Source organism: Melozone crissalis, unplaced genomic scaffold (genome assembly GCF_028551555.1).
Source record: "Melozone crissalis strain CALT ecotype California unplaced genomic scaffold, PUWL_Pcris_2 ptg000042l_1, whole genome shotgun sequence".
NCBI lineage: Eukaryota > Metazoa > Chordata > Aves > Passeriformes > Passerellidae > Melozone > Melozone crissalis.
The window spans coordinates 41,728,608-41,743,941 of record NW_026535820.1 but is presented as its reverse complement, the minus strand read 5'-3'; the positions used below and the strand labels follow the sequence as shown (position 1 = coordinate 41,743,941).

Genomic DNA, 15,334 nt, shown 5'->3' with positions numbered 1-15,334 from the left:
TATATATATATACACACATGAGCAGTCATTTGTAAAATCAGGGCTGGGGGAAACCAGACACAAGGCCTCTGCTACAAAATCTGTGTTGTGGGTTCACACATATTAAAATGTACATATTCCCATATGTGGCCTCATCTTCAGATAAACTAGATGAAAACAAAACACTAAATTTCAGCAAATATAGGCTTGGAGGGTTATTTCAAAATACATTTAAAAGTCCATTATTTCAGGGATACAATTTGGGACAAGAACATTCCCTGGTATACTCATATATGCTGATCTGTATCAGGCAGTGATCTGAGCTGGGAGGCTTTGTTCATTTCCTACGTTACTTTAGGCTTTTAGACAGAGAAACATGAACATATATAAAGATAGAAAGAAACTTATGAGCAGAATTCCTACTAATATTACTAGCAAAACCTACTTTCTCTTTAACTAATACTCTTATTCCTTATTTCCCATTCCAAAAGTAAAATTTGAACAGTTAAGCCAAAAACTGTGGCTTTGGGGCTTAATTTCCAAAGGAAACAAGCAGACAGCAATACACAACACATTCCCCAGGACTCATGAAAAACAGGACCGGGCTTCTGTGTGAAACAGATTCAACAAGCATAGCACACCAGTTGGTACTGCTCTCCTCACAAAGCTGGGCAGAACAAGTACTAACAGAGGACAAGCCAATTTTACTAAATAAAGCAGTGTTTGCAAATCTACTCAAAAAGATTCATTTCAGCAATATAAATCCCCTTAGGACAAAACATTTCATTTTGTGTAAAACACTGTGTGATTCATCACAAATCATGGTTGCTGATAACTGGAAATGGTGAAAGGAACAAGTTGGTTCCCTATTTCAAAATTGCCAACGAACTATTCTTTGCAACACAGCCCCCTCCTTACTCCAAGAGCTTATGAGACCCAATCAACCTGTACTTTTACTCCCAATAACCTCTCTCCAACCCCTCACCCCTGTGCTGTTCAATATCTAAGGTGCCATTCCGTAAGTTCAACCCTTAAAATGGATACACAAGTGATGTTATGTGATTCTGGCATTTCTTTCATCTGGCCTTGTAATTTTCCAAAAGAAACTTCTCAAGATACTCAGTATCTTCATACACTGCTAAAAAATCCTATTCATTCTATTTCTGCCAATATGCTAGATTTCCTGAAAAGATATGAGAGAAGAGGGAAGGAAAAGGAAAGGAAAAAGGGGGGCAATAAACATGCCAATACTACTATTGCTTCCAGGTGCAGGAAAGTCAGCTTTAGTTTAGAAGCAGCAAACTGACAAAATTTGGCATGACCTTAATAATTTGGTAAGTCAACCCTCTTTTAAAACCTGTAGTTTAAAAGAGAAATTTCAATGTCAACCCTGTTTCCCAAATTCAGAATAGCATTAAGAAACTACTGAGAAAAAAGGCCATAAGCAATGCTCTGGCACAGCAGCTTCAGCACAACCACTAGTCCTTGTCAGCAGCATAAAAATTGCAAACCTCCTAAATGATACTGCACACAATCTTCACTATTTCTTTTAAATAACAAAGGTATTCTGTAACAAATTCTATAATTTTGAGGAAAAGTAGATATGTGGTATTTCTCTAGTAGAAGAAAATTAAAAGATGTTAAAAAAATACCCTCCTTAAGTTTAGAAAATTTAATAAAACCCACCCCATATGCTCTTCTAAAAGATACACTGAGTCATAAATCAGCATTATCTAATTACAGAGAAACACAATGCAATTAAGAAAAACACAGCTTTTACCGCAAGCCTTTTCCATCTCCACGATTCCTGTATCTTGGAGGTCCTCCTCGTTCAGTGTTGCTGAAAGAAACTTCCTCCTCAGGTAACACGCAGTGATGTTTGCTGGAGTTATTTGAGCTTTGGGCTTTGCACCATGCAGTTATAAATTTAATAATAACCTGCAACAATTTTTTTGTGGTTCTAAGATATCATAATAAAGCTAAGGATTTACCCCTAAATCATCTAAATGTTTTAATTTTGCTGAGGATTGATAAAGGAGAGGAGAAATGCGCAGACACCAACTGTACATCTGTCAAATGCAACGTACAGAGTCAGAAAAGGACACTCAGCTGTCAGTACCCCAAAGGGTGCCATGCAGTGACCTGCAATATTACCAAAATGGTCACTGCAACTCCTGGATTGTGGGATGTAAGTCTGAAAATGAATACCTGCAAGAGATATGGGGAAAGCTGAAGCTAGCAGTCAGGAAATCATTGCTTTTCCTGTAATCTCCAAGCACTTTTGAGTGGAACAGAAAACCCTGAGAATGTACATGATACAGTAAGTGTTTTTTCTAAACAAGCCCCAGCCAACAGAAGGTGGTTAAAGATTTATCTTTATTATTCTAAAGTTAGTAGATTTTTCTTTCATTAATAGTTTCCAAAAATATGTAAAGCTGATTCACTGATGGAAAATGTTGACATTTGCATTGTGTTCATCATTTCCATGAGTTTAAAATTACTTTTGAAAAAGAAGCACGTCTGTTCTTTTTTGTGCTAAAGATTAAAAAATGCAGCTTGCAATTACTGTAAGCCACCTCTCTCTATGGAGTTTTTTCTGTAGAGATTATATGACAGAGATTGATATAACCACTCTGCTGAAGAACTCCTGCACAAAATTTTAGTTGGTATCTTCCAAAGTTACTAAAATAATCATTGCACAGGTTATATCATAATCTTACTTCCAGGAACTTCACTGGAATGTTTCTTCTCTAAAAACATGGTTTTATTTTAACTGATCATTCTAATTTTTCAATTTTTTAAAAAATTTACCTACCAGTTAACGAATAATAACTAGAAAACAACGAAAGTTGCAGCAAGTGATGTGGTTCTGATTATGTGTAAGTCAAAACAAAACAACAATTCCTCCCAGGAAATAAATAATGATTTGCCTAAAACATTTACTCACGCTTTGTGTTTATCTTTAAGGGTCTAAGCATGACTTGGAATCGAGGAGACAACATGGATGTTTAGAAGTCAGAAAAAGCAGAGGGAAGAGAGCAGGGCTCTGAAGAGAAGCCTGAATGACTTAGTTTTACTTTTCCACCTATTTGTACTCCAAATGTCTCTTGTTAGAAAGACAACCACACACTTCAGTAATTTGCTTTCAGCCACTTTATTTTGCAGTGGGTGGCCATACATAAGGCAACTACTTTCAAAACACCATATTTTCTATGTCTTCAATTTCGGAAGATTAATTTAGTAATTTGAGAAAGTATTTACCAAGCAATATTATTCAATTAACCAAATTCAGCACAACTGGTGAGTTTGCACATAAATTAAACCACAAATGTTTCAGAGACAGGAATGAAAACAATTTCAAAAGAATTATACAGGAAGATCTAATAAGCATTAAAATGGTGTGTTGCAAATTTTGAGACATGATGTAATTATGTGATGGAAAAGCTAATTATTTAAGAGAGCTTTGGAGTTGAAATTTTTCAGTAACCTGTCTGTGGAATACCCTAGACATTCATTCCTTTTGGCAGTTATTGTGCAAGAAGAAAATATACAAGCAGTCTCAGGAAGTATCTAGGAAGTGTTCAAGTAAATATTGGCAAGCCAGTAATGTATTTCATGATTCACAGATCATTGTGCAACATATTTATTCTGTAACATCTTTATGTATATATTATAGGAAAAGATACATGATGCAATGTGAACATACAGTTATGCTTGTACAAGTGCAGAAGTTTTTAGTTTATACAGGAACCCAATCTTAAGACGAAAAATCAAGGCACTGAGACAGTCCATTATGAAACATCTCTAAAAAACCATACACTTCAAAGGCCAGCCTGGTTTGTTGTCATTTAAAAGGTTTCATGCTCCTGCTGGAAAGGTCAACAGAGAAAGTTAACCTTTGTGCGACTACTGACAGAACTTTTGGCAGCAATTTTTAGTCAAAAACAGATGTGTAAAAGGAAGTATTTTGTATTACAAAGATATAGGGAAAGCTCAACATTTAGCTCCAAACATCCTGCAAATATCGTTTTGCTTCTCGAAGCATGGCCAGGCTCTTCATTGCTTCCAATTTGTCAGCTTCCATTTCCATGCTCAAAATGTCTACTACAGCATCACTTACGTCATCAGCCATGTGCTTCTTATCTCTGAAAAATAAAAAATAGAGGAAGAAAAGCGTGATAGTGTATTTTTCCATTTATCAATAGCTTCAGAGGCAGGACAACAGAGGAAAGAATCATTAAAAAAATCCCCAACAAAAATAGAGCTTTTATATTGTACAGCATGATTCTCAGACTTTTCCTGTCTGAGCTGAGCATTGACATTAACTAGGGTTTCTCTCAATCAAACGCAACATAGTTTTCAGCATGCTGTAATTCCTAAGAAAAAAACCAAACCTTGCAACCCTAGTTGAGCTGGCAGAGAATAATTGGTTTCTTTCTAAGGAAGAACTGAACCTGTTGAATGAGGTTTGATTCCTATATCACTACAGAGTTCAAATATTGAAGAAAAAAAAACAAACTAAAAATTGGTACCAAACCCCTCATTTATTGATAATGTTATTTTCAATACAAATAGCTGACATTTACATCTGCAGAAGAACACAGTAACATTGGGCCCTATATTTAAACAGTTTGTCCATTTATCAACAAACTTTCTAAAAACCTTGGACCTCCAGGTAAGTTAGCATCCACAAACAAAACCTCCCACTGTAAAATTTGTTACTGTGACAGAGCTTTAGCATTCTGGAGCACCTAAACCTGGAACACAGAAGACTGCTATTGTTCCACAGATGAGTGGTTTCTCATCACATCTATTCACATATATAATTTTCTAAAGAGAAACCAACTGTCTTGAAATCTGTATAATTTAATTGAATACTGAACAAAAAAAGGAAAATCAATATAAAGCAACTAAAACAATCAGTGGAACTGTGTGGTTACAAGCTGTATTTCAAGATTATACTGGAAAACAGTGGACAGTCCAGCTCTCCAGGAAGGCTCTTTCAGCATCATATTGGTCCTTTCTTTCAGGCAGCTCTAAGTCTTTCCAAAGCCTCAAACTTCTGCTACTCTCTTTCTGAACAGTCTATTTCCACTCTACTCACCCACATATATAGAAGTAACCTCTCTCCTTCAGCAGAACTCTGGCAACTTCCTTAGCACAAAGCCTAAGGACATCTTGCACATATTTAGGTGGGGCCACTTCCGCAGTTGAAGAGTCTCTTGAGAAACAAACCTTAAGGTGAGTTAAGGTTCCATTTTTAAGAAAACACTGGAGCTCATCTCTGAAAGGTAATAAAGAGCTGTTAGCAATGGCACAGAGATGAGCATTCCCTCATGAATACAAAAGAGATGTTAAATGGTGAACTTGCTTGAACAAATAGTCTCGATCCTGATGCCGACAACCAAAGAACAGCCATGTTTCTCCAAATTCCCAGTCTGTATGTTGTTCTCTGAGCTTTTGCCTAAAGAAAAAAAAAAAATCAAACCTTTTTTATCAAGTGAAGAATCTGAAACATATATAACCTAATTTCCATTTAAAGTAAAATTTTAAAAAGCCTCTGGATTGGCAGAAACTTAAAACAATTTAGGTAAATCAAAGTCAAACCCTCATTTGATTTTCTTGACCACTCACTTTCAGACTAGCTCACGATCAATCAATTTTTATTTTTTTTTGTCACAGTTTCATATTGGAATAGTCAAGACTGACATAGCCAAACATCTCACAAAATAATCCTGACTGATTCACTACCTAGGTAATCACTGCCTTTTATCCTTCATTGGAAGCTATGTAAAACCACCTGGGGAAACTCAGCAGTTTTAGAAGGCTTTCCATTTAGCTGTAGATACCTGCTAGATATTATGACTAACAACTTATTAACTATCACATCATCAGAAAAATTATTTCATTTTCTTGAAATAATGCTGGAAGTGTTATTTTAAAGGAGTTTAGCTGACATTTTCTAGTTACACCAAGAGAGAGATACTTCATTTGTACTTTAAAATAAAATGCAAAATACTTTTGAGAAGTAAAGGTATATTTGAGAATCAAAATGAAGGAGTACACAATGATTTGGCTAAAGCAAGGCGTGGAGTTAGAAACACCATGTCAAAATTTCACTTTTCTCTCAAATAAAATGCTTTGAAAATTGCTATAGGACCCAAGAAACTCCATTACCTTGCTGGCACTAATGAGTCACATTAGAATATGTATTGGTTACCTTTAAAACTTAAAACCATTCCCACCCAAATACTTCACTCCTACTGTTCTTTTCCTCAAAATTATCAAGGTTTTACATATTCTTGGTGATGTGCTGTCACTTTTTGAACAAACATCTCTTGGCCTTGCAAAATTACACTGCTGTAGCTGGAGAGGGAAAATAAGAGATCCACCTTCCCTCACACACAAACTCCCAAACACCAAGATAACTGCTGAGTTGAAGGTTCTGGTGCTAAGCTCCTTATCTTAAAACACCAAAATGTAAACCACACAGAAATAAGATAATATGGAAGAAATCTAGACATTCACCATGCCTTCTAATATGGATGCCATTTCTCAAGGAAGTGGACTGAATAACAAACTTAAGCTAATCAACATATTATAAAAAACTACCATACTCTTACAGGCCTTCCACCAGCAACACAAAGAGATAAAGGATTTAATTTCTTATTACTATTTCTGCAATTCACCCAACTTCTCATATATCGACTATGAATAGTAAATACAGTCAGATGAAAATGTAAGTTTTACTACTTTCAAAAAAAAAAAAAAGCATGAAAAATGCTTGTTTAAAATTATTAAGACTGCTTATAATCAGCATATCACCATTACATAAAGGAAAAAAAATTAACTGCATTTATATTCAAACCCTCAGGCTGTATTTTTCCTCAACATAAAAAGGCTGCTCTCCAGATAACAACTTGGTACATACCTATGTTGTAGGAAACCAATAAATGGTGCAATTCCTGTTCCTGGACCAACCATAATGAATGGCACAGATGGGTCTGCAGGTAAGTGGAATGCATTGTTTGGACGAGGAAAAATAGAGATCTAAAATAAAATCAGGTAAAATATAATTGAAGGGTATTCTTAAGCCTTAAAAACACCATGATATTTTTAGAACCTTCAGGATATTTACACAGCATATGTACCTACACACTCTTCTAAATCCTGAGCTTCAGAGTTCATCTTTAATGCCACACAGACATTTAGCATAAAATCTCAGAGAAGTCTCTAGAGAAAAAAAAAAAACAAACAACAAAACCACACCTATTTACAAACCTGAGGAAAACTAGAATAAACCACACAGACATGAGTCGCTGAATATGAAAACTGACTGCACCACAAACTTGGGGAATATTGTTACAGAAGGCACAGAAAGTTTGCTATTGGCATTCAAAGAGAAGCAAAGCTAGTTTATTGTTATCAAAGGCAACTCAACCTTTTTTCACATTATGGGAGGTCACGATTTGTTTACAGTGAATTGAAGCCTGCTGGTAAAGAGCCTGCTTTCTTAATTTTCATAAGTTTGACATGATTTCCAAAAGTGCATATGGGTGAGGGGAGGCACATAACAGCTCTAAGATCTTGGAAAATATTTTATATAATCCCAGTGATAAACAGTAATTCTAATTTTCATATCTGTATCAGAAAGGAAGTCATATTTTCATATGAGCTCCATACCTATCCTCTGAGACACAGCCAAAAAAATCTGTAGAAAACAAGAGATTACTATTTTTAATTCCAAGAGATTATTCAAGACTCAGCAGCAGCCATAGCAAAGCTTCATACATTAAAGTCATAAGTAAATATGTAATTTGTTTTGTACATTAATTATGAAAGGATTTGAATTTACTTTCAAGTTTAACGAAGGAGAAAGGCAGTAGACCAACTTATTTAAACTTTGTTGTGTAAATCTGAAAGGTTTAGCACCGCTAATTTTTTTATAGCTTAATTTACTACAAATATGACAATGTTAAAGAGCATTATTTTCCTAGTTTCATGATGATAAAAAAATAGAATAATTCTTGCTGGTGAAGAATGATACTTTATATATATATATACACTTCAGACCACACTTGAGTTAGGAGGATATTTACCCTATTAATGATTCCAAACTGGTCATTCTTTCAAAACAGACTGCAAATGGTAAACACATTTATACTGTAAAGTGTATTCAATTTATCTAATATATTTTTGCATAAGATCACACTCATCTGTTTTGCATAGTTATCCCATATATTTCTGCAATCTATGTGCACTGCTGCCCATTTATCTATGCTGAATTCTAGCTTGTGCAGTAGATAAAATTGTTCTAAAGTTTATCCAGACTCATTTTGTAATAATAATTTTTTTCTTTTTTCCACCTCTTTTTCTTTTTTGATCTTCAATTAATTTCAAATCAATTATACTTTAAGTAAAGAGCAGACATGAACACTGGAATAAGATATATGATATACATATTAATCTTTGCATTAGTTTTAAAAAATGAAGATAACTTGTATGGTGTTTTTCCCTATTTTGTCTGACTGATACCTTGAATTACTGCCACAGTTTTCTTTCAACCAAATTCTATTCTTGTTTCCATTTTTCATATTCAAATATAGATCAGGCTGCCAGTAGTTATTTTAGAGAAAAGATATGTATATCACACATATCAATTATACAGTAGAGTTCCTATTTTTTAATAATTAGCTTAGACGTAGTGACTTTGAGATGGATTAATTACACAAAATCTCTGCCACAAAATGAAATGAGGGGGAAAAAAAATAAAGAAGTACCTTCTCCCAGTAATATCAACTGTGCCAAACAATCACTGATACATGCCAGAAAAAAACACAGAGGACTGTCCCCTGTGTCATATTCAAGGAAGACCTGAAGAGAAATGTGATTTTTACAGTTTCTCCCCTATTACCTACCACTGCTTCCTGGAAATGACCAAGTGCCTCTGTCTTGTAATGCAAACCGTCACAACCATTTAATTACGAAGTGGTAGTTTAGTCCACGAAAACATCCTTTGAGATACACTTAGAGCTACAGAGGGGTGGAAAACAACTCTGGCCTTTCAGCAATGGGAAATTTCACAACATAGGTATGCATAGATAAGTAAAATTTAACTTTAGTGTTTAAGAATCAAGTTCTGGACATGTTACACAGAAGTACAGTAGAACCGCAAAATTAAGGTTTATGCTGCCAAACCACATGCACTACATCACAACAGTGAACAAAGAAACCTGCAGTTGTTTCAGACATGCATAGATTTAAGTTAATGACTTTAGAGCTAACATTCATACCTTTTCAATTGAAGAGCTTCCTCCTTTTGTACCCTGAGAGTTTTTACTGGGGTGCAGTAGAGGTGCAACTAACTCAGCAAGCCACCCTGTACACACTCCTTTCCGTGAGACTGGTCTAGAGGGACTGGCAGGGAACTCCACAACATTAAATACAAAGCACAGCCTTCCTGGCTGATATAAGTCTGAACTGCAAAGACAAAAATATTAAAAATCAACCTAAAACCTGAGAGACAGCTGTACAGTCTTGCAGTGAGTCCGTTTGCAGCCCCAACCATTTCAATTGAATCAAGATTCTCAATGTTCAGCTAACGGCATAATATCTATATTTAGTCGGAAATTGTTTTAAGGCTGGACTCAAAGGCCAGTATCTACAGAAGGGAATCCGAATTCCTATCAGATTTACCTGTGTGTGAGCTTGCTCTTGAGAGCTTTACCAAAGTCTTGTCACAAACTCAGAACAATATTCTTTGAAATAATCTATGTTTTTTGCAATAGGATCACAACCATGTTTTCTCCTTTACTCCTCTCCTTCCTCAGATTCTAACATACACAAACATATTTGAGAAAAACCCCATACCTAAATAACTAAAAAGATACAATTTGAATACTTCATTACCTTGAGACAGAGTAGGATCTGGCTTGTAATTTAGGAAGATGTTCTGAAGAATAGGAAAAAAAAAAAAGTATCACTTATTTGATTCACCCCAATGAAGATATCGCATAATGAGTGTTTACACCGCAACAGATTACAAGGTATTTTAATTTAACTGCAATTTTACTCTAGTAACATTCAGCGTTTGTGGTTCAGAAACAAGCAATTAAGACCTGAACGCTATTTTGAATGGGTTTTAGACTTTGTGGAACATCAATTAGAGATCCTATACAATGAAACCATAACACTTAATTTATGGGCTTCTTGGTCAAACAAAAGTGATTGAAAGGTGTACAGAAGAGCTGCCAATTACTCCACCTCAAATGAGGTGAAGCTTGAAATTTAATTTTCCCCACCTTTCCTCTATGAGCTCAAAAGCTCTCACAATAGAAACTGCTTTATTGAATGTTTCCTATATATAATATAATGTCCTAGAAGAAGCAGATGTGCCAGCTCAGTTTCAAACCAGTGATTACCTATGCAAAGTTTAGAAATCTCAGCTGAAAAAACAAGATGCAGGAGTTCACAGGGCATTTGTTGAACAAGCAACCCCCTACATATATCACACATACATTTATGTCTACGTATGTACAAAAGCAGAAATACTCTTTTTGTCAGTGCATGCACACCCTGACATATTTTAAAGGTGCTCTACATAAGATAGTTGCTAGGCAGAGTTAACAAAAGGTAGTGCAGTGAAATTACTTAAACAAGCCACTAAACCCTTTCAGTAATTTTGGGTAAAGGTGGACAAAATGACTGCAAGAACACAGAAAGCAATTTCTTTGACTCCTATTATGAAACATACTAAGAAACTCTGGATTTTAATTTGAAAAATAACTGCCAGCAATTTCAGATGTATGTGACATGGTTACAGGTGTAGTCCCATCCTTTCAGTATTTTATATCAGGAACCCTGAGAGTGTGTTAGACATAGCATAAACACAGATATACTAGGAAGGGCATTCTGTTTTAACAGGTAAAAGTGCAAGAAAAGACCATGTAGGCAGAGAAATTAGGAATTGTAAAAATAAGTATTTTATAATTGTAAGTAATTGATGAACTAATTCATAAAGACCCTAATCCTGCAAGCAGCTTATGCTTACTTTTTATGTACAGGAGTAATGCAGAGTCAAAGCATTGGTACGAACCTGAGTGTTTGCAGAAAGAAAGCCAAAGACTATGAACCATAAAACAGAGCTTTGTTCCTCAACAAGAGTTTCAGCTTGATCACTATAGAAACTATATTCCTAAAGCAGTTAACTGAACGGCTACTCCCCTTTCTTGGAAAATTGAACATTTAGCCTGATGCATTTTCAAAAACCAAATCTAATTAAATCTGAATCAGTCTTTTACCAATTAACAGGCTAAGTGAAGGCTTGCAGCTTGGAAAAGCATGAAGTAAATCCAGGAGGCAAACATTAGAATCTCTAATAAAGTGAGTATAATCAGAGGCTCCTTGTCTGCTGCAAAGCTCTTGAAGCCTCCGTTTTTCTCCCGCATCACTGGTACATTCCACAAGAGCTCGCAAAAATGCCTGTAGGGAAGAAAGGAAAGAGTGAAGGGTAAAAAACTTGTCCATTTGGGAAAATGATCACAAAACTAGGAAAAACTTGGGTTGCCTGGGGACATGAATTAGATTAATAGATAATACACTTTATTAATTTTTTTTTTATTGCTCTTCTAATGTCTACAACAAGTTGGCATATCAGGAAGTCCTACTTAGCCTGACCAAGGAAGAGACAAAAAAACAGGCACAAGCCATTTCCCCACAAAATTCCAGATTTTTTAAAGGTTTCTTATTGCCCTATTTACACTTTAGTTAGGCAGCTCCATAACACAATTCAAGACAAAACACCATTTGCTAGGGTACAGAAGCCAGGTGATGAGTAACAAAAATCTTAGAAGAGGTATGACTATAAATAAAGTATGGTATTAAATGAGTCATGTTAACGTTGTTGTGCTGTTTTATTCTATACCTTATGCCTACACACTGGTAGTGTAAACTTTTCCTAAAGGGAAGCTAAATTCAGCATTTTAAGATAAAGTGAAGATCAGATGTAAGTAGTTACAAGGTATTTTTTTTTTCAAAAAAGAAAGATGGAAATAGACACAGTGCATAAAAGAAAAGTGATAGAAAACACCAAATGCAATCAGATGACACATTCTACACAAAGGAATACTTGAAAAATAATGTGTGCTCAACCATAGAGCTTCCAGACAATAGTTTTGAGTATGGAGTCACATAAAGCACATTTCATGCTGAAGACTTAATACAGCAGACAGGTTATAAAAACTGGCTTCAGTGATATTCCCCAACCAGTACTCTCTGCCTACTCTTATTGCTGAGACAAATTTTCAAAAATATTAAATGCGATTTTGAAAAGGTTGGAACAACAGGAATATTCCCTTCTGCTGCAAAATCCACTAAATTGAGTAAAAAGGTCCTCCCAAAAACTGATTTCCCTCAGAGACATGACCACACAGTCATTTAGCTTCATCTTTCACATAAAGTTATCTTTAAAATATGTTTTGACAATACCAGAAATACAGACGCATTTTCAGTTAGAAGCTCTGATTTTTTTTTTACATGCACAAAATGAAAGGAAAATAATACATACATGTGAGAACAAATACTAAAAAGCAAAAATCTTCTTTTGAATTCTGCTATGTTACTGAAATGTTAAAGAAAAGCTTTAAAATTTCACAGATTTCACACAACATTGTGAGTTGGAAGGGGCCCACAAGGATCATCAACTCCAGCTCTTAAGTGAATGGCCCACACAGGGTTACCAGCACCATGCTCTGACTAACTGAGGACACTGTGGTACATTTGCATACAGAAATGTGTATTTTAGCAACAGAACTTGACAGTGCTGGAATTCATAAAATTAGAGGGTTTTTAGGAAATGGTTAAAAAAGAATAGGCCTCAGACTGAAATTTTGTTAGCATTGCAAATACAGCAAAAAAGTTTTCTAAGCAGTTGAGCATACCTGACAAATAACAACAGGCCTCTGTAGAATTGGCTTATGGATTGCAACAAGGTTATTTAATGTATATCTTTAGAAGGTTAGTATGAATGGATCTCTGTTCTTTGTCTCTTATGAACCAGTCTTTGTTTTAACTACCATTACGTGTGTTTTATAAGATTGGATAGAATGCTTGTTAGTATGTGTTCTATGTAAGACTGGCTGAAATCTAGGCTGAGATGGTTTTATGCTATGCTGTAATGCCACACCTCCTTGGCATTCCCTGTGGATCAGCGAGCTGTTAACATGCTGTCTCCATTGTCTAACAATGTCCTGAGACTGATGTGCTGAAATAAAAAAGCTCATGTCACTGGTCCGGATTGTCCCGTTCTGTCCATGATTGGACATAGTTGCCGCGGCAAGTGGGTTCCTCGGTAAACGTAGAGCATTTGACAGACAGATGTGGCTTCCTCTGATTAAAAAACCTGTTTACTTTAAAATTACTATGGGGCTAGGTTCAGTCAGCCTTCCCAGTTATCTGGCACTGAGTCATCTAATACTTTTCTACTTTCTTCCAGACTAGTCATGAATCAAGATACTGCAGAACAGGAATGTCTGCCAGATAAACTACCAGAAGTGACTTTTCTCAGAGTAAAGTACAAACAGTAGCATACAAACTGACAATCCTTATTCACCAAGAGATACCATAACTACATACAAAGCAAGGACAGATCTGTGAGAGACCATATAGCATAGAATGACTGATTTGTCTTTAGAAGAAAAAACACATAAGCACCTTTTTGGGAATTGCTCTTATTTCCAGACACCAAGTTAGAATGAATTTGAGAGTACTTCTTTCAGGGATGTGTTGTGGACGAACTGCTCCTGGTTCAGGGGAAGAACAAAAAACAAAAAGTAAAATGTGCATCTATTAATATACAGAAGTGGCATCACACATCTCATACTTAATGGACAACTTGTGCAGCCCTCAAAAGTGCAGGGAATCTTACGGTGAGAACTGATTTACCTATAAACCAGAACAACAAAGAGCCTTCCACCACCCTGTGGAAATAAAGACACAACTCAGCAGCACCATTAAGACCCCAAATGCAATACAAGACAGGAGTAATTCACACAGGTCCAGCCAGCACTACACAGTGAATCTGATGCCACTCCTTCTGAAATATGACATCATAAGACTCAGCAGAACACATCCACAGACCTACAAGTCCATTAAAAGGCACCTTTGCAACAGCATTAAGGCTTGTCCTTGAGGAGTGCAGCCCTCTTAGGATGTAAAACAGATTGACATGCTGTGTTGTGCAAGGAGATTTCACTTTCAAGTAAGGCATTGGAAGGTTATGTGATTAAAGCCTTATCGCCACAAACATGAAGGAGCACAGAGTAAGAATGAGATGGATGGATGCCAATGCCAGGCTGCAGCTCCCAGTCAAGAGCTCAACTACAGTAAAACCAGCAGCAGCATTCTTATGCATCCTCTTTTTTAACACATCACTCTGAGTTCCAACATGCCTCCATAAAAGACAGTTGTGCTCCCACACATACAGTAAAAATATTTGAAAGTATGCACACCAACTCCTAGCAACACAGAAAGGAGTGCTGTTCCATGACCAGTGCATTACACCATACCTTTCTTTTTAGTGCCCTGCTTAACTTTTACACAAACAAAGTTGTCTCCTTTTTCAGAAAGCCCCAAAATGTGAAGAAGCTTTTCCACTTCACTGACATTGTTGGGACACATTACACAGAAGGCATCTCCAGGCTGGTACTCAAAAGCTGTATCCTGTTTTAAAACATGAAACATTTCTATTAAATCTTACTACAAACCAAGGCATTTCCATTCCTGACAACAACCTTCCTACTATTGTGCTCACATTAAGGCAAATATTTTTACTCTGTACTAACACTTTGCTGTTTTGAGCACATCAGAAATTAAGTAGTCATGTTTTCTTTTCAGGCTTAACCTTACTAATTAGAAAAAGTCTTTCGTTATCTGGTTTAAATATTTGGACACTCTGTAATGAGAACTGCTGAGCAGCCCAAACAGAAAGAAAATAAATACGTATTAAGAGGTTGTGTTATATAATCAGCTCAGATCATTAATTACTGATGTTCTACATTTTCTGGTTGGAGAATAGCAGAGAAATTAAGTCCTCATAATTAATGTAACTTTTTGTAGATACACATCATCGCTAAAAGAAAATTTGCTGGTTCAACTATTTGATGAATTAGTGACAGAAATGACCAGAATTCCTTTTATTTTTTGGAGGAAAAGAAGAAAAAAAACCAAACAAGAGCACAGTGAAAATTCAAATCTTAAGACCTAGATTCCAGTTTAGCTAGATTAGCTGAGATTCTTGTGTGCAACTGCTGAAACTGTTGTGTGCAACTCAAGCTCCTGCCTGTTAAAGGAACATGCA

General features: G+C 35.8%; 1 protein-coding gene across 2 annotated transcripts in view; it reads right to left on the bottom strand.

The window, feature by feature from the left end:
* Positions 1–2,901: 2,901 nt before the first annotated feature.
* The window catches only part of MTRR (5-methyltetrahydrofolate-homocysteine methyltransferase reductase), a 29,323-nt gene continuing 16,890 nt past the window's right edge, over positions 2,902–15,334 (bottom strand). The window contains exons 8-16 of one of the 2 annotated variants that reach the window (XM_054284827.1): positions 14,544–14,697; positions 13,690–13,778; positions 11,280–11,460; positions 9,889–9,931; positions 9,273–9,459; positions 6,911–7,029; positions 5,351–5,443; positions 5,084–5,263; positions 2,902–4,124 (exon numbers count right to left, since the gene is read on the bottom strand). In XM_054284827.1, coding sequence (XP_054140802.1) covers positions 3,980–4,124; positions 5,084–5,263; positions 5,351–5,443; positions 6,911–7,029; positions 9,273–9,459; positions 9,889–9,931; positions 11,280–11,460; positions 13,690–13,778; positions 14,544–14,697 — 1,191 coding nt within the window. In that variant the 3' untranslated portion in view covers positions 2,902–3,979. The remainder of the gene's footprint in view (positions 4,125–5,083; positions 5,264–5,350; positions 5,444–6,910; positions 7,030–9,272; positions 9,460–9,888; positions 9,932–11,279; positions 11,461–13,689; positions 13,779–14,543; positions 14,698–15,334) is intronic. The other variant, XM_054284828.1, reaches the window with a different exon arrangement.